This window comes from Tenrec ecaudatus, chromosome 13 (assembly GCF_050624435.1).
Source record: "Tenrec ecaudatus isolate mTenEca1 chromosome 13, mTenEca1.hap1, whole genome shotgun sequence".
Lineage (NCBI taxonomy): Eukaryota > Metazoa > Chordata > Mammalia > Afrosoricida > Tenrecidae > Tenrec > Tenrec ecaudatus.
Window position 1 is genome coordinate 4,089,419 of NC_134542.1, and position 20,136 is coordinate 4,109,554.

Genomic DNA, 20,136 nt, shown 5'->3' on the forward strand with positions numbered 1-20,136 from the left:
ATTTTGTATCAAGAAAACTACTGAAACAACAAAAAAGACAGGAAACCAAAGTTGGGCACCGGTGGCCCTGATGGAGGAGGAGGCGTTTCGCTCCGGGGCACTGGGTTTATGTGAGTGGTGGCGGGTCATTGGGAAAAGGGTACCGATGATGGTTACACAACAGGACGTGTACAATCAATGGTAATGAATTAGACGTGGAGAAGCTGTTGAATCGGGTAATTTTTTTGCCAAAATTAAAAAAAACACACAATAATAATTACGCTAGTAACAAGGAGTAAAAGAGATGAAAATGCTCCAAAATGGATGGTGGTAATGATTGTACAGTTCTTGATATAACTGAGCTACTGAATTGTATGCTATGTGGATGAAGTGCCAATAAAACTGCTTAAAAATAAATAAACAAGAAGAAGAAGAAGGCATCCCAGCTTTGTCCAACTCAAGTCCGATGCCAGCAGGACCCTCCTCAGACTCCCGGAGCTGCGGGCTGAGGACACAGAAAAGTGAAGGAGGACGCAGGGAGAACACAGGCCTGTGGACCCAGGGTCTGTGGGAACATGACAGGGTACCCACGGCTCTCGGGGTTTCCTGGAGGCAGGCAGACTCCCAGCAAGCAGGAAGGCAAAGTGACAAAGAGAGAGCCCCAGTGTCTCTCACTCTTATACAGAAAGATAACACCCCCCCCCCACACACACACACACCCAGGGGGACAAACAACAGAAACCATCGGGGAGGGGAGACAGCAGTCAGTGTAAGATATGAGAATAATAATTTATCAAGGGGTTACAAGGGTGGGAGTGGGAGGTGGAAGGAATGTGTTAGTCTGGGTAGACTAGAGAATCAAATTCATGGACACTCATGTGTATAAGAAAGAACTTCATATAAAAGAAACATCCCAGCCCAATTCAGATCAAGTCCATAAATCCAAAATTAGCCCAGATACCCAATACCAGTCCATAAATTCCTCTTTAGACTCATGTAGCCATGCAATGATACTGAATGCAGGAAGATCACAGACCAGTGGGTGGAAAGTCTTCTGGATCCAGTGGCGGTGGAAGCATCTCAGCACTGGCGTGGGTCTCCACATGGCTCCTCCAGCTCCAGGGCTCTGGCTCCATCTCTGTGTCTCTATGTGGCGTGTCAACAGGAATGTCAAGCAGAGAGTGTCTCCCACCTCCAGGGAGGAAAACCGGAGTTCCCAGAATCCTCAAGAGAAAGCCATGCCCACACAGAGGCATGACTGCCAATGACCTGATTGACAAGCTAGACTCCACCCCTTCACAAGTTGTCACGAGATTATGTAACTGCCACAGGGAGCGTAAAAAGAAGAGCTGATACCAAGGGCTCAAGAGAAAGTCAATGTTGGAAAATAATGATGGCAACATGTGTACACTGTGCTTGATACAATTGATGTGTGGATTGCTATAAGAGCTGTCAGAGCCCCCAATAAAACGATCTTCTAATTAAAAAAAAAAAAAGGCTGTGACACCAAGGAGCTGTCATCAGGATACAACCCAACTGATAGGTTGGCCCCTGCCCCGACCCTTACCCAGGAGTGTCTCCTTAACAAAGTCCCTGCTCATCACAGAGGCTGTCAGTCAGTCAAGGCCTCACTGACAGGAACCACCGAGGTGTCCCTGCAGTGTTTATAACAAGAGGTGTGCTTGCAAGTCTTTATTCCGACTGTCTGCCTCCTTAGCAAGGAGCCCTGGTGGCACAGTGGGTTATGAGTTGGGCTGTGAACCACAAGGTCACAAGTTCAAAACCATGCACTTACTCCACAGGAGAAAGACGAGGCTTTCTACTCCTGTCAAGAGTTAGTCTTGGAGACCCACAGGGGCGGTTCTCTCCCCTGTCTCATGGGGTCATCGTGAGTCAGAATGGTACCCTTACGGAGCCGCCCCCAGTGAGAAAGACGGGGCTTCCTACTCCCGTAAAGAGTGACAGCCACAGAAACCCACACGGGTAGGTCATTGTACTCTGTCCTGTAGGGCCACTGTGGCTCATACTTGGCCTCGTGGCTGTGAGTTTTCGGGTTTTATTGGGTTTCTGTTTCCATCCCCCCAGCACTCAGGAGTCCACCCTCTTTGCTCTGGTGGCTTTGTCACCTGGTGAGAACGGGAAGTCACCCACCTGCCCTTCTTTGTCCCTTGATGAACGGTTCACCTTGATGTTGAAAGATACACGCACTCCACACAGTCTCTGTGTGCAGCTCAGTGACTTGGGCCACATTCTTCACGTGGTGCAGCCCACCCCACCCTCCACCACCCACGTGAACCTGCACCCCACCCCAACCCCCAGCACCCCCTCTCTAGCCTCTCAAGTTGCTATTGTCAATTTCACCCCAGAGATGGTCCTCGAGAGGCAGGCCTTGGTACACGTGCCCTCTGTGTTCTGCACGTGACATTGAGACCTCAGGTCGTGGCAAAGGCCCTCATGCTCTTCTCCTCCCCCTCCCCTCTCTCTTTCCTAGCAACAATTAGATATTCCCATCCCCAGGTACTTTTTGAAGGAGAAGCTGGAAGTGATCAAAGGAAGAGAGAAAATCCTGGCGCAAATCCTCGCCGACAGCGGACTGAACATGATAAACCTGGTTCGTACCCCATCCTAGCAGATGCCATCTCAAAAAGAATATTAAGTTTCCTTTACCTGGGGTGCCTCGTGGGTGGCTGGGACAGCGGGATCTGGGGGAGGGGGTGACGGTGAATGCTTGGATTGTTTTCCTTAGAAGGGCAGGCAACACCGCCCCTCATAGGCAAGAAGGTCTCATAAACTTTTGGACGCATTTTGAATGGTTCATAAGCAACCTTTTCTGAAGAACTTAGAGACGGATCAAATCCCAGTGCTCCATGGGCTCCATGGGCCCTGTTAGCAGGACAGAGAGGCTGGGTCTCCGAAGAGAGACCTTGGTAAAGTGGAGGGGCACTGAGAGAGAGGCAAGCCTCCCTCAGCTGCCGAGACGGCAGGCCACGCTGGCTGCAACAGTGGGCTTGGACGTGAGAGCGATGGTTAGGCTGCTGCAGGACCAGGCAGTGTGTCTCCTTCTGCTGTCCACCAGGCCACCATGTGTCGGAGCTGAGTTGATGCCAGCTAACACCAGCCAAGTCAGGAAATAAATATTGTTCAAATAAGCTCATTAACCACCAAGGGCCCTTGGCAAGTCGGTCCAGGCTCATAGCGACCGACCCTACGTAGGGTTTCTGACACTGTGAGTCTGCAGAAGTAGACAGCCTCATTGCCCGCCCTCAAAGCAGGTGGTAGGCTTGAACCGCCAACCCTGTGGTTTGCAGCCCAGTGCTTCCCCCATTGCACCCCCTGGGCTCCCTCGTGGCACAGGAGAGGACTTCCAGAAGTTCACAGCCACGTGGAATTAGAAGCATTTCCCCCAGAGTTCTCTGGGGCTGCTCTCAGACCACAGTCGCCCACTGGGAGATGGCGCCGCTGAGTGCTGGGGGCCGGGTCAGCAGTGGGTGACTGGACAGCAGCTCGGGGTGTTTCTGGGGTCAGTTGGTGTGATCAGCATGCCTGAGCCTGGCGTTACCCTCCCTGCTCTCCTGCAGAAAACCATCCTGAAGACAATCCCTCCAGATGAGGCCATAAAGACCATCCAGGTGGCAGAGCGGGCTCGGCAGGGCCGCCTGCGAGCCCTGTTCATGAAGCAGATCTACCTGCAGGAGTACAGGGTCAAACAGAACAAGCTGCTGGGGGACCGGGCCCTGGACATCTCGGCCGCCGCATTGTGCATTCAGAAGGTGAGGTACCCCTGAGAGTTGGGGGTCGGGGGACAGGGCGTGGATATGACACCCCTTCCCAAGATGCACCCTGGTGGGAGAGGGAGGAGGCCATGAAGTCCGGAATGCCAAATCTCACATGTAGGTAAACCGAAACTTACTGCCATCGAGTTGAGGCCGACTCATGGAGGCCCAAGAGAACAGGCTAGAACTGCCCCCTGAAGGCTTTTGAGACTGTAACCATGAGAGTAGAAAGCCCCATCTTTCTCAAGCAGAGCAGGTGGTGGTTTCAAACTGCCAACCTTGCAGTGAGCAGTACATAACCACTCCACCACCGGGGCTCTCCAGGGCCTCGGGAAGCTCCATCGCCTCTGTCCTATGGTCCGTCGTAGGCACTATGGTGAGCAGATGGTGAGAAGGTGGGGATGGCTACTGTGAGAATGCGCACTTGGGAGACAGAGGCGGGAGGCCAGCACAGGCTGCTGGCTAAACAGCACAGAGAGCGAGGCTGGCTCCTCCACGCAGGGCGGCCTCCGCAGACCTCCGTTTGTGAAACCGTGCGGGCCTGCGAGTGCCTGCCTGCAGGCATGTGTGTGTTCGCCGGCTGACCCTCCCTCTGTTCCCAGGTTTGGAGAGCCTACCACGAGAGCAAGAAAACGGAGCAAGCGAGAGAAGAGGAGATGATATTCCTGGGGATGGTAAGTGTTCCTGCCCGTGGGGCTGCAGCTGGCTTCCGGAGAGAAAAAAAGCATCTCCCAGGCTAGCAGACGTTGCTGGATTTCTCTAGAGCGTGTCTCTTCTCGGGGAGGACCAGCAGCAGAGGGGATGGCTGGTGAGGCTGGAAGAATAGGAACCAGCCCTGGGGTCAATGGAGGGGGTGGGCACACATGGAGGAGGGCAATGCGTGCCCAGCCCCAGACTCACTGTGGGACATCTGGACAGCCTGAAGCCTGGGACATCGTGGACCTAAGCTGTCCACGTTCTTACTTCTGTGAAACTGATCGGAGAGCCTGAGCATTTGCCACACAGGAGATGCGGGGTTAGTGTGTGCATCCAGTTGTTTCTGTGTGGCTTTTGGACCCACTTCTCCGCTCAGAAACCAGACTCAGGACCTCGCCTCAATTCTAAGTCCGTGAGAGCCCATGTGACAGAGTGCACAGGCCCTGTGGATTCCTGAGACTGAATCTCTTTTCAAGAGTAGAAAGCCTCCTCTTTCTCCCACGGAGAAGCTGGTGGTTTCAAACCATTAACCTCTCCATTTGCGGCCCAGAGCATAACCACTACGCCACCAGGGCTCCTGCCATTCCTTTACCTCCCACACAATGATTAGCTGGGCACAGTCTTGCAAGGGTTTGGCCTGCTTACTAGGCAAAAAGTGGCTTGAAGATTCACCCAATAGGATTACACTCCCCTGCAGCCCAGCAAAGGGACTGGTCGGTCAGCCATCCTACCAGTCTCCCAGAGATCCACGGGCCCTCTGTGCCTCCAAGAGCCAAGTCATCGGCTCATGAAACCTGAGATCAGGCACGTGCATCATGTTAAGCTGCTGTTGGCACTGGGCAAGGGAGAGAGAGCCATGAGGGCCTGTGTGCTGTGGTCTTGTTGTTAAAAACACAACCAAACTCGCTACCATTGAGTCAGTGCTGACTCACAGTGACCCCCAGTGGGTTTCCAAGACTGTAACTCTTGGCGGGAGTAGAAAACCTGTCTTTCTCCCAAGGAGCTGCTGGTGGTTTCAAACTGCCAACCCTGCAGATCACAGCCCAGAGGCAGCCTCACAGTGAGTGTATGCATAACAGAAGGGAATGCTCCCCCAGCCCGCACCGTCCTCGCGGTGGCTGCTCTGTTTGAGCACCTTGTTGCAGCTGCTGAGTCAGTAATCTCCTCGAGGCTCTCCCTCATTGTGATGACCCGTCTACTTCACCAAGCACGTGAGACGCTGCCTCGCCTTCCTCGCCTCTGAGGAGCATTCTGGCTGAAGTGCTCATCCTTCTGGGAGTCCAGAATATAGCCATTATTCTGTACTGGCACCTTAATGAACATGCATTTATTCTTCTGTCAGCTTCCTGTTCCATTAACCAGCTTCTGCATACATCTAAGGGGACTGAAGATGCCACGGTTACCTTAATGAGGATCAGGCTCTGCTTGTTATGTTCACAATGCAGGATTAGGTTTACGTCACAAGTGTTCAGGGGTGTGTGTGTGTGTGTGTGTGTGTGTGTGTGTGTGTGTGTGTGTGTGTGATGCTAAGGAGGTGGGGTTAGAGTGACCCTTACTTCCATGAGCACCCTGACACAGGTGGTCTGATGTGGGGGGAGTTTGCCCTGGACGTCCTTCATCGCCTTTTCTCTTACAAGAGGTAAATGGAGAGGGGGAGTGTAGGCAACAGAGATTGGAAGGACCCCAGAACCACTAAGAAAGAAGAGCCAGGAGAGTAACTTCTCCCTTGGATCCGGGGACCCTGCGCTGAGAACCTCCTAGACCCAGGGGAAGATTGAAGCCAAGACACATGGAGGTCTCCACGGGAGGCTGGGCCCACAGAGCTGAAAGGAGGCAAGGTGCTTTTCTCAGAACCAGCACAGGAGAACCTTCCTCCAGCACTGTGATCTCAGGCTTCTTGTCTCAGACACTGTTGGGCGGTCCATGTTCCCACAGTATCTCTGTTACTGCAGGGACAGAGAACTGAGACACAAGGCTGCAACCATGGTGCTGGCCGGGGCTGAGGTCTCACCTGAGTCTGAACTGGAGAAGCAAGAGTTAGCACCCTTATTTTTCAAGGTGCACATCAACTGTCGGCTTGTCTGGAATGTCTACTTTCCGTTGTCTAGTTGTCATTAGTATGGCTTTATAGGATCCTTATTGACCCCATTTTGTCTCTGGTGGCTGGCATGAGAACGACATCATCAACAAATCATGTTGTCTGTAGCACAAGTTGCTACCAATGAGATGCACCAAGATACAAAATAACAAATGGACGATAGTACAAGCTGTTCACGGTAACTGGAGTGAGTCATCAGTTTGGGACTACCTGCAATTTTTAAAAAAACATTCAAACTTTATTTTATTTGCTTTAAAATTTTTTTAAGCTAATGCCAATAGAATACTACCCAATTATACTCCAAAGATGGTTTGGTGAGTATGGGCAGGCAGACATGTAATGACACGGCCGCGCTCCTCTCTTCAGCCAAAGTTCAGAGTCATGTGGACACAAGAGCCCTCCAGCTCCCACTTTAAAAATTAAATGAGCAGCCAGAGATCCAATCTGGGGTCACCTCAGAATCACATGAGCTTTCCCATGCCATCACGTTTCCGTTTAATTGAGCACAGCCTGCACTGCACAAGCATGTTCTCCGTGGGACACACCAGAATCACAGGGCCGGGTCATCTGCTGTGGCTTTCCCCTGTCAAGTTCTCAGTGACGCCACCAACACGCCAGCCACAGGCTGCCATTGAGTCGATTCTGACTCACAGGGGCCAGCTGCCTGCCTTGCCCACGAGACAGAGAAACCAGAAAGGTGTCAATGAGAAATGCACCTGAAACAGGATGGACGCTGCCTGGATCCCATCCATCTTTTCTTCCCAGCCTTGTCCGGGTGTGTCCCTGAGTAGATTTCGTCTGCTCTGTGCAAATGGCCGACCTGGGTGTTCATTCTGCTTCAGTACTAAAGCTACAGAGTATGAGAAGGAGTTGCTTGTCTGTTTCCTATTAAATAGGACTTTCTTCTGTTTTCTCACCCACCCTACCCTGCGCTGTCCATGTCCAGCTGAAACTGCACACCATTAAAAAATAGATGGCTGTCATTTCTTAAAGAAGGCCTCTCTCAAGAACTGGCTGACAGCCATGAAACTCGATTTCCTTCCATCCAAGCGATGCTTCCAATTGCCTGTGTTTCCCCCACCCTGTCCCTGCTTAAGACACTGCCCCGTCGTTTCGGAATTCCATGTTTCCATGATTGCATTGCGCCATATTAGGCTAACATAGAAGCCCTCCACGTGCCCCGATCAACAGTTGATCTGATCTTTATGAGGTGCCTGGCCAGTCCCAGAGTTGAGCTCCCCAGTCCCTGAAGCCAGAGCCCAGACTGAGCCATCGTTCTGCTTTCTGTTCCTGGCCAGACGTTTCTGTCCCCATGGTCGCAGAAATCATTCTTCAGATACGGCCGCGTTCTATGCTTCTCCTCCAGGCCTGCAGAGGGGCCATGTGTACAGCAGAGCCCGCCCCCAAGTGTGCTTGTTTCAATGGCGTGAATCCACCAGGGGAGGGGAGGGGGGGCGGAGTTAATGAGCACACCGCACGCCATTCTGCAGACCCCTCTGGAGTCGTGTGTCCCAGGGTAGCAGAGCAATATTTTATGCTGCCCGGAAGCCATCATGCCTACATGACAATAAAGAGCAGGATGCAGGGGCCCGTACCAAGACACATGGCTTTTCCAGGTATCGGCCGGGCCCTCAAAGCACCTCTAGACCCCATTCCCTTACAACTTGCAACACAAATCAGAGCTAGCCAAATTCAAGGTCACTGCATGAGACCTCGGGAGAAAAGGGAGGCTGCCCGCTCCCGTAAAGATTCAGAGCCTGGTGGCTGTTTGTAGGGATGGGCTCGGCGACAGTGAGTGAGTGGGTTTGTCTGAGTTTCTCTCTCAATAAGAATCCCTGTGGTACGGGCGCTGCTACTAACCACCCGTGAGACGGTGGGCATTGGAGATGGAAGACCGAAAAAGAATCGATGCATCTGAATCGTGGTGCCGGAGAAGGGTATTGAAAGTGCCATGGACAGATGGACAGAAGGGCAAACTTGAAAGCAATGCGGCCAGAATGCTCCTCAGAGGCAAGGATGGCCAGCCGTCGTCTCACATGCTTTGGCCATGTTGTCGGCAAAGACCAGTCCCTGGAGGAGGACATCATGCTTGGGAATATGGAGGGGCAGCGACAAAGAGGAAGGCCCTGGACAAGATGGACGGACACAGCGGCTGCAGCCGAGGACTGAGGCATGGGAACCAGCGTGAGGACGGCGCAGGACCAGGCAGTGTGTCCTTCTGCTGTGCACGGGGTCGCCAAGAGTCAGAAACGCCTCAGGCTCCCAACAACTAACCACAGCATCATAAGTTCAAACCCACCTGCCGCTCCTCGGGAGGAAGATGAGGCTGCCCGCTCTAGCACAGACGCACAGCCCTGGACACTCTATCCGGGTGTCTGCGAGTCGGAATCCAGTCGAAGGCAGTGTTGTTTTTGTTTTCTTATCTGTAATGAGGCCGGCTGGGACCCGGGCTGCTGCATGATTAACACTTCCTCTGGGGCGGGGGGCAGGGGGGGGGGCAGGAGACACTTGGGAAAGCCCTCTCACATCGTCACCTCCTGCTTCTCACCATGCTCCTGGGGCTCCCTCTGAAGGTTGGGGGGCACCTCCAGAGCCAAAATTAGTTGCACTGGTCGTGGGTATTGTTCACCCCGTCTGACTCCAAGCGTCCTTTGGTTCCTTTTAGAGAGCGCCGATTCAAGCCCAGGTGTATTCACCTGTGCTTTCTAGAGAAGCAACGTCGGTGGCACTCCTTGATGGATAAGAGAGAGATTTGATATCACGAAGTAGTCTTATATCAAGGAGGCATCCCCACCCAGCACAACTCCAGTCCATGAGGTGTGGCCAGCCTGACCCCTCTGCAGACTCACAGAGCTGTGGGCTGATGACACAGAGAGGTGATGGGGGAAGCAGGGGGACTGCAGGCCCGTGGGCCCCGAGTCGTGTGGGCCCAAGGGCGGTGGGAACATGGCAGGGCACCGACAGCTGGGAGGATGGGGTGCCCACCTAGAGGCGGGCACAGTCCGGGCAAGCAGGGAGGCCAAGAAACCAGACAGGGAGATGCCCGGGGCCCCAACCCAAAGGAGGCACCATCGGGCTGTGGCCTGGTTGACAGGTTGCATTCCACCCGCTAGCCTCTCATCCATCTTCGAGTTGACATGAAGTCATCAGCTGTTAGGCAAATGAAAGGCCTTTCTTTCAGACAGAACACCTGGAGGGTGGGTTGAAGTGAACACCGTGTCGTCTGGTCCCCATTTAACCCATTTGTAATTTGCTCAAGTTTTCTTTGATCTCTTTTGTTCATCTTTTTCAGCCGCAGTGTTTCTCCTGCTTCATTTTGTTGTGGTTACAAGGGTTTCAGTTGTTGACTTTGTATGTTTTTCGGTAGATGAAATCCAGGATCGATATCTCCATAGGGACAGTAACAGGATTCGTAGTTTCTTGGGGTCTTGGTGAGGTGGGAGCAGGGGCGGGAAGGAGGAAGCGGTCATAATGAATACAAGAAGAAGGAGAAGAAAATGTTCTAAAATCGATGGCTGCGATGATTGCACACTACTTTTTAATATCTTTTTAATATGCGTAAACTATTGAACTGGATGTTGTGTGAATTGTGTGTCGATAAAATGGTTTAAATAAAAATAATTATACTAATCTGTTCTTAAAAAAACAAAGGTCCATGTTGCTATGACTTGGAATTTTTGTGGCGATGGGTTTGGTTAGATCTCTTTTCTTTGGAAATGCCAAAGAGCTGCCCCGGGATGTGTTCTGGGCCAGGAGAGGCAGTCCCATCTGGAGTCCTCTATGTCTGCCCACCCCAATAGTGCAAGCATTGCCAGGCAACCGTGGGACTGCTAATCTCAAGGCCAGCGGTTCAACCCCACCAGGCACTCCGAGTTAGACCAGGCTGCGAAGAAGTACAGCTTCGGAGAGCGTAAGGTGGCTGTGAGTGAGGATCCCGTGATGGCCATGGAATCCCCGTGATGGCTCCCGGATAGGGCCACACAGTCTGCCCAAGCTGCTCAGAGAGTGGAGGGCAGTGACCAGCACCTGGGGTGGCCAGCTGGGAACCTTGCTCTTGAAGTCCCCAAGTCTCTGAGGCCTTGGCTCCCTAGCCCCCACGGGACTGTAAGGAGGACCTCGGCGGAGATTGAACTATAAGCTTAGAAAGCCAGCATCCACTCTCTGTCTACAGCGCCACCCTGACAGTGGGATGCCAGGAGGGCTTCTGAGAACCAGGCAACAACACACAAGGTGTTTCTAAGGACGGGCTACAACCCCCGGCCAATTGTCACACCTCCCGGTCTTGGCTGTCCGCTCCGATGCCCAGTGGGAGCTTGGAACGCTTCTGTTGTCAGGTTCAGGTCAACTGAGGGGCCGGCGTGTCCCACGATAGGACGTAGCACGGTGTGGCCAACCCCATGACGGGGTCTTCTGCAATGCAGCCAAGTTTGTGGCAAGAACAGCTTGAGGTAAATCACAAAACAAGACTCTCTGCCACCAAGTCGATGCCAACGCACAGCGGCCCCGTAGCACGGAGCGGGGCAGAGTCCCATCTTTCTGCCGGCTTCACGCCGCTGACCTTGTGGTTAGCAGCCCAACTCATAACCACTCTGCCACCGTGCTCTGTATGCCACCTCAGCGCACCGTCAGAGCCGGTGAAGGGTGTATTTCGTCATACATTGCATATGTACTTTATTGTAATTAAAATGTTACCAACACAGCATTTTCCAACTAGATCATTTTTTTCATTGATGATGGTGTGTAACCATCACCAATATCAGTTGCCAAATTCTCGATCTCCATAAACAATCACTCTAAGCTACCTAAATGGTGACCCCTGCCTCCACCCCCTCCCCAGCCCTCCTGTCCCGGCACTGCTGTGAAACCCTCCCTCACCTCCAAAACACAAACCAAACCCACTGCCACTGAGGCGACGCCAGCTCATAGAGACCTTACGGGACAGGGTGGAACGGCCCTATGGGTTTCTGAGACTGTCATTCTGTACAGGAGCTGACAGCCTCATCTTTCTCCCAAGGAGCAGCAGGCGGGTTTGAACTGCTGACCTTGTGCTTGGGTGAGCAATCCAGCGCTTGGCCCACTCAGCCACCGAGCTCTGTGGAGTTGCTAATTCAATGCCAATGCAATCGCAGCACCCAAAAGAAAGATTCACCCAGCTTGGAGCTGAGTAGGGAGCTCGGTATACTGCTAACCGCAAGGTGTGCCGTTCAAAACTACCAACTGCTCTGTGGGAGAAAGACGAGGCTTTCCATCCCTGTAAGGAGTTACAGTCCCAGAAACAGGGTCTCTGCCAGTCGGCAAGGACTCGATCGTAGCGGGTTTGCCTTGGGGTGATGCGGTGTAGTTTGGTGGCGTGTGGTTTGGTGTGGTGTGGTGGGGCTTGGCTTGGTGTGCTTTGGTGTGGTGTGCCGTGGTTTGATTTGGTGTGGTTTGGTGTGGATGCTGAGCTGAGGGCTAAAGAAAAGCAGAGGCTCGCTAGCTCGCAACTCAGTTCTTTCTTCCTGCGCCCTCCTTTCTCCTGCGGCCTCGTTTGTTTAACCGCAGACATCTCAGGGGAGATGCGGTGCTCTGAAATGGAAGCCTGGGACAAAATGGGCGATTTCCACACACCAAGACACATGCCCCGCCTGCCCACACCCATATCCTCCGGAAATGGGGCAGCAGAGATGGCCTGACCCTCAGCAGGCGAGAGGTCTGTGCCCGTGATAGGGGCGCGTGCCTGGGGCCGCCGTCCAGGGAGCTGGTGAGGTGGCCGCCTCTGCGTGCTCCCTAATGGGCTCTCTGTCCACTGCCAAGGCGGTCGGCGGGCCAGGGCAAGCCCCGCAAGGCCATCTGCCGGTCACAGACAATGACTCGTGCGCTCCCTGCTCCCTGTGCACCTTCCCTTCGATGACAGCAAGGGCCAGCACTGTCGAGGAGCCCCGAGGCCACGGGCCCTGCGCAAGTTAGCAGCGTCACATCACTTCTCGGCACGTATATTTGAGGCTGACAAATGGCCCTGAGGGGTATGGGGACAAACGCCCGTCCGCAGCCTGCTCATTCGGACCGGGGCTTTTTAAAGACAGTGCCCATCAAGCATTAGCTAAGCGCGTCAGCTAATGGACCATGCAGTCCTGTTTGGGCCCCACCCCCGCCCCTGCTCCTGCAAACTCGGGGAGCATCACATGCCACCCCGTTCTCACGGCAACATCAATTATGAAGCTGTATCTTTTCGCTGACAGAGGACCTTGCACTAAACGCGGGTTTCGTTATCCGGCTCCGGGTCATTAGCGGTGGAAGGCTTGTACATCTAATGGCCTATTCACGTGGGACGCCTTCATTAAGATGCATTCCCCCACAGCTGATGCACTCCAGTCTGGAGTGCATGCCTGTGTCCCCTGCCTCCCTTTAATGTCCGCCATTTGTTTTTAAACGAGGGGCCAGAGCATGGGTCGAATCCGCAAATTTGAATTCCTCGTGACCAGGCAAAAGTGGCGAGAGAGGAAAAAGACGTTTTAGCCCCAAGGAAGAGCAGATCGTGAGCACAGGCTCCACAGAGACCACCAGCCTCCAAACGCGGGGACATCTGGGAGAGGGGCTGCAGAGAAGGGGGCACAGCAAAGCACATGCACCCGCAGCACAGCTGATGGGGGAGGGGTGGGGTGGGGGGAACTCGGTGTCAGAGGCATGAAACCTTACCGTGGCCGCCTCCTCCACCTGGGGGACTTAGAGCGGGCCTCGGGCCTCCAAGTGGTCTGAATGACCTCCAGCCACGATGCTCCCCAACTGGGGGAGAAGTGCTCGGCTTAATGGGCAACCCCTCGTGGACCCGCAGACCCTGAGGGAGAGAACATCCTCAGACTGAGATAGAACGCCAGGGAAGATGCGGGGAGCACCCTGGGGAAGCCCCTTCTTGGAGAGCTTTGTCGATAAACTCAAGAGCTCACTGTCATTGCGTCGATTCTGACCGAGAGAGACCCTGGAAGGCGGAGCAGAACTGCCCCTGTGGGCTTCAGTGACCATAACTCTTTCCCGGGGCAGACAGCCTCATCTTCCTCTCATGGAGCAGCTCTTGGGTTTGAACATCCGACCTTGCGGTTGGCAACACCACGTGTAATCCACTGTGCCACCAGAGCTCCCGGCTGTCGGGGGACCTGATGTGACCAGCCTCGGGTCAGGCTTCCAGCCTCCAGACTGTCTTCCGGGATAGTCTCTCTTCTCCCACTCACCAAGGGGACTCGGCAAAGCCCCAGTTTCTGAACTCAGAATGACAGAGTGACTGTGAATCTGTGAGGGCTCCTGGTAGCGGTGGCACGGAGGTCATAGCGCTCCCTGCTAACCAAAAGCCCATCCCTTCAAACCCATCAGCCCTGCTGCTCCTCCAGGGAAAGATAAGGTAGGCTGCTTCCATGAAGAGCCTAGCAGAAGCACGTTGGTGAGAGTGAAGGGGGTTGGAACAGAGACCAAAAGCCCATCTGTGGACAATGGAACATCCCTCCGCAGAGGGGTGGTAGGGAGGGGATGAGTCCATCGGGGTGCAGTAGAGCACGGATGGATCAAGCAATAAACCTCTGGTTCCTTAAACCCCCCTCCCATTATCCTGACCCCAGTGCTGCTTCCCACTCTGGACTGGACCGAAACATGTACATAGGTATAGACAAGAGATAAGGCTCACTGGACACACGGAGCCCAGCAACAGGAATGGGGATAGCGATACGAAAAGGGTAGGGGAAGGGGTGGGGGTGGGAAGGAAGGGGGAACCGCTTGCAATGAATGGCACATAATCACCCACACCCCTCCAGGGGGGAGAACAACAGAAACCGGAGCGGAAGGGAGACAGCGGTCGATGTGAGATATGCAAATAATAACAATCTATCATCTATCAAGGGGCCACGAGGGTGGGGTAGAGGGAGAGGGAAGAAAAGAGAAGTTGATCCCAAGGGCTCAATAGAAAGTAAATGTCTAGAAAAGAACTATGTCAACATATGTACAAAAATGTATGAAACAATTGATGTAGGGATTGTAACAAGAGTTGTAAGAGCCCCCAACAAAATGATCTTTAAAAGGAAAAAGAGTCTAGCTTTGTGGGGGGTTCTACCCTGTCCTTTCGGGCTGCTACGAGCCGGCCATGGGGGTGAAGATGCATCTTTCTAACTAACTGCCCACGTCATGACAGGGGGATCATGTCTTCACATGTCTCTGCTGTATCAAATCCTTTGTTCTGGGTGTCGCTGTTGGGTCCGACCCCTTGGGACTTGGTGTACAACAGGAAGAAACACCACCCGGTCCGGCACCAAGCGTCCTTCTGTTTGAGCCCATGGTTGCACCCACTGTGTCCATCCGTCTTGTCCACGGTCAGTCCTCAGTGTCCCTGCCCCTCTACTTTACTAACCTGTCCTTCTCCAGGGACTGGTCTCCCCAGATCACATGTCCAAAGTACGTGAGAGGATGTCTCAGCCTCCTTGCCGCACGGAGCGTTCTGACGAACCTTCTTCCAGGACACATTTGTTTATTCTGCGTGTATTTCTTATGAATCGTCAGAGTAAAACAAAAACAGGAGACCTGCAGTTGAGACAATTCCAACTCCCAGACAACTGCCCTGTCTCGACTGGGTTTTCTCAGCGAGAGTCTTGACAGGAGCAGATCACGGGCCATTTGGTTTGCTCTCGACTGCTAACCAGACTGCTAACTGCAAGGCGGGTGGTTCAAACCCCCCAGCCGCTCCTTGAGAGAAAGATGAGACCAGTTTGCTCCTGGGCACTTGTACAGCCTTGAAAGCCCCGAACAAGGTCGCTGTGGACCAGACTGGACTTGTGGGTTTAGAGTTGAGAAGTTCACCCATTCGAATCCACCAACTGCTCCCCAGGAGATAGATGAGGCTTTTCTACTGCCATCAATTCGTTACAGTCTGGGAAACCGACAGGGGCCATTCTGAGCAGTCCCGTAGGGCCACTCAGCATGGGAATGAACTGGCTGGTGATGGGTTTAGAGTTTGGGGAGGACTCAGGGTCTTGTGGGGCGCCACTGATGACCCTGACGTGCGTCCAGTTTCCTCCACAGCCCTCAGGCATCTGTGCTTGTGTCCACAGAGGCCCCCGCCGCAGATTAACCAGATCAGCACCACCCTGATGCAGGCCCAGAAGGTGCAGTCCTGGCGCAATGAGGTGCAGCTGAAGCATGAGGAGGACTACAAGGATGCCCTGGTCACCATCAAGGATGACCTGAAGCTGGTGGAGGGCCCCGACATCAAGGACGGCCTGCAGGACCAGATCCGGCACTGGTTCATCGAATGCAGGTGAGCAAGTCACCCTGGACTCCACGCGACCAGCCCAGGGCTTGGGGGGAGGGGCAATGGGCTTCCTGTCAGCAAATCCAGGGGCCACAGCTGAGGGTCCAGGACATGAGTCTTGTTGAAGCGTGGCCCATGATGCTTCTGTGAGGAGCCCCGGGCATGGACAGAGGTGGGCAGAGGCGGGCAGCCTTCACCCGCTGTTGAGCCACCAGCAGGGCTGGGTGCTCCTCACATAAGAAGCACGTGCATCCCTGTGCTTGCTGACAACACCACACGTACTCCACGGGAGGTTGTGCGATACAGATGGGTAGGTAAGCACAGGTGAGCCTGTGCTTACGCTGCTGACTGAGTACTCTACACTTGACACAAAACAAACTTGCTGCCACCAAGTCGATTCCGGCGGACAGGGTGGAACCGCCCTGGAGGATTTCTGAGACTGTAACTTTATGAGAGTAGAAAGCTGTCTGTCTCCTTCAGAGCAGCTGGTGGATTTGAACCACTGATCTTGCTGTTAGCAGCTCAAAGTGAAACCACTACTCCACCAGGGCTCCTCTGCCAATCCTTGCCAGGGCCTGTAAATTGGACAAGAGACTTGGGCTCAGGGGGTGGGGGTGGAGGGTGCTGGCGACTGAGAGACAGATGCCAGTCAGACCTGGAAGCAGAACCATTGATAGAGTGAAACTCATGTGAAATCGTGCGCTGCAGGTCAGTAAGTAAGCACAAGTCAGCCTGCGCGTACCTTGATAAGAGGATACACTGGGCCTGGCTTTCACCCTTGGAGGGGAGGGTCCGGGGATACCAGGTGGTATCTCCCCGTCAAGCTTCTCACCTCCCTTCCCTGCCTCCCTATGAATGGTTTCCTCCACGCAACCCCCCACCCTGGGCACTGTACAACACCAACACCACAAACTCTGAGTGGGAACCCCTGCCCCCCCACCAAGACAGCTGTGTGACCCAGGGCCAGCCACCTTCCGGGGAGGTGGGGCAGCGTCTGTGCCTGTAATACAAGGGCCTCCTCTGGCTGGCTATCCATCAACCCGGAGGGTTTGGCTCACGTGTGGGGGCCACGGTAACTCACACTTCTTTCACACCAGGCATTCACTCGTGTTTCTGTATTGCCAGCTGCCATCAAGTCGATTTCCGGTACACAGCGCCCCTTTAGGACAGAGCAGGGTGTCCCCGCGGGGTTCCCTAGCCTGACCACCTAGGGGGAGCAGGTGCTCAGGTCTTCCTCCCCTGAAGCCGTTGCGTGGCTGCTTCGAACCACTGACCTTGTGGTGAGTAGCTGAGAGACGAACTGTCGTGTCCCAGGATTCCGCCTCGTGGAATCCCCCCTTGAATAAACTAAACCGGGTGCTGCCAAGCTCGGGAATCTCACGTCTGAGTGGTGCGTCGCACAAGCCCGCAGGATGGACATTTTTGAGTTCTTCTCCAGTGGCCAGACTGCATGCGCCCAGGGGAAGTAGATGTGGGTCACTGTGTGCTCCCGCACTGGGTGTCCTGGCCACATCCCACGCCCTGGGGCTGATGGCGCAGGCCTGGGCACTCGCCCCTGCGTTGTTGAACACCCGATACCACACACTTCCCTCCCTGCGCCCACAGTCTCAGCGACCGGACGGCATTCCACGATGCATTTCCTGACAAAGAAATGGCTCTTTCTTGGAGTCCATGTTTGAAAGGACCTTGTCCGTCGCTGAAGACTCCAAGTCTGTCTCAGTTTGACCTTTTCTCCTTTTTCAGCCACTCAGACCGATGTTTCAACCCAAGAAGTCAGGAATCTAGGGGACAGTGAGCCTTCACTCTTGGGGGTTTGGTGATGGTGGTGGTGTTTTTAGAAGCATATTCCATGGAGCGGTACAGCCCATCTCAGCAGACGAAATCATGAAACCCTCCATCAATGTGGGTCTCTTCCACATTTCTCCCTCCCTCCTTTCTTCTCTCCCTCCCTCCTTCCCTTTCTCCCTCCCTCCCTCCCTCCTTCCCTCCCTCTCTAATTTCCTATCCCTCCCTCCCCCTGCCCCACCCTCACCCCCTCGTGGTCTTCAAAGGCTTATCTTTTGAGGGTAAAACCACTTTTCCATTTCTATGGTTTTCTGCATAATAGTGGTGTTAATAAGTATGTATCTTTATATGTATATGAAGTGGTCCTGGGCTTTTATGGAAAGCTAACCCAAACCAAACTCTTTGCCGTTGAGTCCAATCCTAGATGATAGGCGGAGTCGCCTGCGAACCAAAGCCTGCGCCACAGCTGGCAAATCGATTCCGACTCATATCCCCCCCCCCCGCCCCGCCCCCCCAGAGGACAAAGTAGAACTGTCCCACTGGGTTTCCAAGGCTGTCAATCCTTCTGGGAGAAGACAGCCTCATCTTTCATCCAGGGAGCGGCCCGTGGGTTTGAACCACCCACCTTTCAATTAACAGCTGAGTAATTGACCACCACATACCACCAAGGGCCCCTATTCATATTTGGAATTTTTAAAATTAGATATATTCAGTGACAGAAAACATGTTGAAAGCATTCTGTGTAGTGACAATCCCCAAGTAAATGAAGAACGTACACAGGTGCAGGATCACAGAGAGATGCACAGACGTGTGGCCTGTTAACTGTATGTTTGTATGTACCTGGAAAACATCTGAAAGAGTGCTCAATTCACTGTTGGCATGGCTACCTCTGGAAACTAGAGGAGAGGCATTTTAGAGTTTTACGTTTTTCTCCACTGTTGGATACCTTGTGTGTCACACCCCCTCCCATCCCAGCCAATGAGGAGTCCCGGTTGCACAGTGGTAACATGTTGGGCTAGTAGCCTCAAGGTTGGCAGTTCCAAACCACCAGCCCCTCCATGGGAGACAGAGGAGTCTGTCTGCCCCAGACACAGTGACAGCCTCGGAAGCCCACGGGGCCAGCCCTCTTCTGCCCCACGGGGCCACTGTAATTTGAAATGGGCTCAGTGACTGGGCGTTGAGTGTGAGCTGAACGAGTATCAGTTTCACAATAAAAGACCTAGTTACCACATATGGGAGGGGGAGGGGGAAGGAAGAAAAGCAACCCATTTGGGATAATTCCAAATAAACAGTTTTAATCAAATTTTTTAACATCACTAATATTTGAGGAGAGTAGAACCAGGGGAGCCATGGGGGGCGGGGGGTGGAGCAGTCGTGCAGTCAGCTTCCCCACCTGAGGTCCAGGGAGGCCGTGGGAGACTGGAACCTGCCCGGTGTGTCACCCCGGGAGCTGTCCCTTCAGTCAACTCATAGTTGATGGGCTTCCTTTGAAGATTCCAGCCCGGAAAACCCTCCCTCCTAGTACCCCTGACCTGGCAGGTTGGGGGCTGCCCCAGAATAGCCCTCTGGGGCATTCACAAAGGCCTGAGAGCCCTCTTTTGAAGTTAGTATTCCAGGCTGATTTACTTGCATAATTAGATTACATTTATCTGATTAATTTTGAAAGGGGGGGGGTCCTTTATTCTTCTAGCTTTTTCCTGAAAGCAAAGACAAATGAAAAGAAAATATTATCTTTTAAAACATGAAATGTGATCCGTCGGGTTTAACCCCAAGCGGCCGGGGGACAAATGAGACATTTCTATTCCTACACCCAAGAAGTCAAACCCCTTGCCGTAGGACAGAAGCATGGGCCCTATGAAGCCCAGGGCTGCCTACGTCTCTTGTTTTGCTGTTGTGTTAGACTCTTTTTCACAAATCAGGGCAGGTTTACAGAGCCGGCCATTGGCTCCACAGTCACCGGTTCAGACACATGTTGTTTCATCCCATTGATTGCCGTCCCTCAACAGACCGATCACATATCTCCACCCCCACCCTCCCTGTTGTCTCCCGTCTCTGTTCTTCCTCTCCTCCTAACCCTGCCGATCTTTGCTGGTAGATAAGTGCTGCCCTTTGGATCTCAGAGGGTTGAGGAGTTAGTCTAAGGTGTCTGCATGTTAATGTTCCCTTACACACCTGTCTGCTCCTTGGCTGAAATGTCAGCCCATTCCAGAACTGAGTGGTGACGAAGGGCCATAGTTCTGGGGGGGGGGGTGTTGGGGATTGTGGGGTGCGGGTCCCCCGAGCCACCCATGTCATTTTTGTGATTTTTAGTTCATCCACATTGTCCTCCTATTCCATCTGGGACCTTCTCAGGGGATCCCTTCCAGAGCAATTGGAGAGCAGTTGCCAGGAACTCTCTAGCGTCTGGTCTCAGGGCCAGGAGGCCTGTCTTTTTGTTGTTGTCAGGTGCCAACCCATTGGTTCAGACCCATAGCAACCCTACGCACAACAGAAGGAAACCAACCTGGTCCTGAGCTGTGATTGGTAGGTCTATTGTGCCA

General features: G+C 53.5%; 1 protein-coding gene across 1 annotated transcript in view; it reads left to right on the forward strand.

Annotated features, from left to right (window-relative positions):
• DRC11 (dynein regulatory complex subunit 11) overlaps positions 1-20,136 on the forward strand; it is a 166,435-nt gene that overhangs the window by 68,431 nt on the left and 77,868 nt on the right. Inside the window, exons 4-7 of the mRNA XM_075530131.1 lie at positions 2,471-2,590; positions 3,558-3,749; positions 4,355-4,426; positions 15,612-15,817. Coding sequence (XP_075386246.1) covers positions 2,471-2,590; positions 3,558-3,749; positions 4,355-4,426; positions 15,612-15,817 — 590 coding nt within the window. The remainder of the gene's footprint in view (positions 1-2,470; positions 2,591-3,557; positions 3,750-4,354; positions 4,427-15,611; positions 15,818-20,136) is intronic.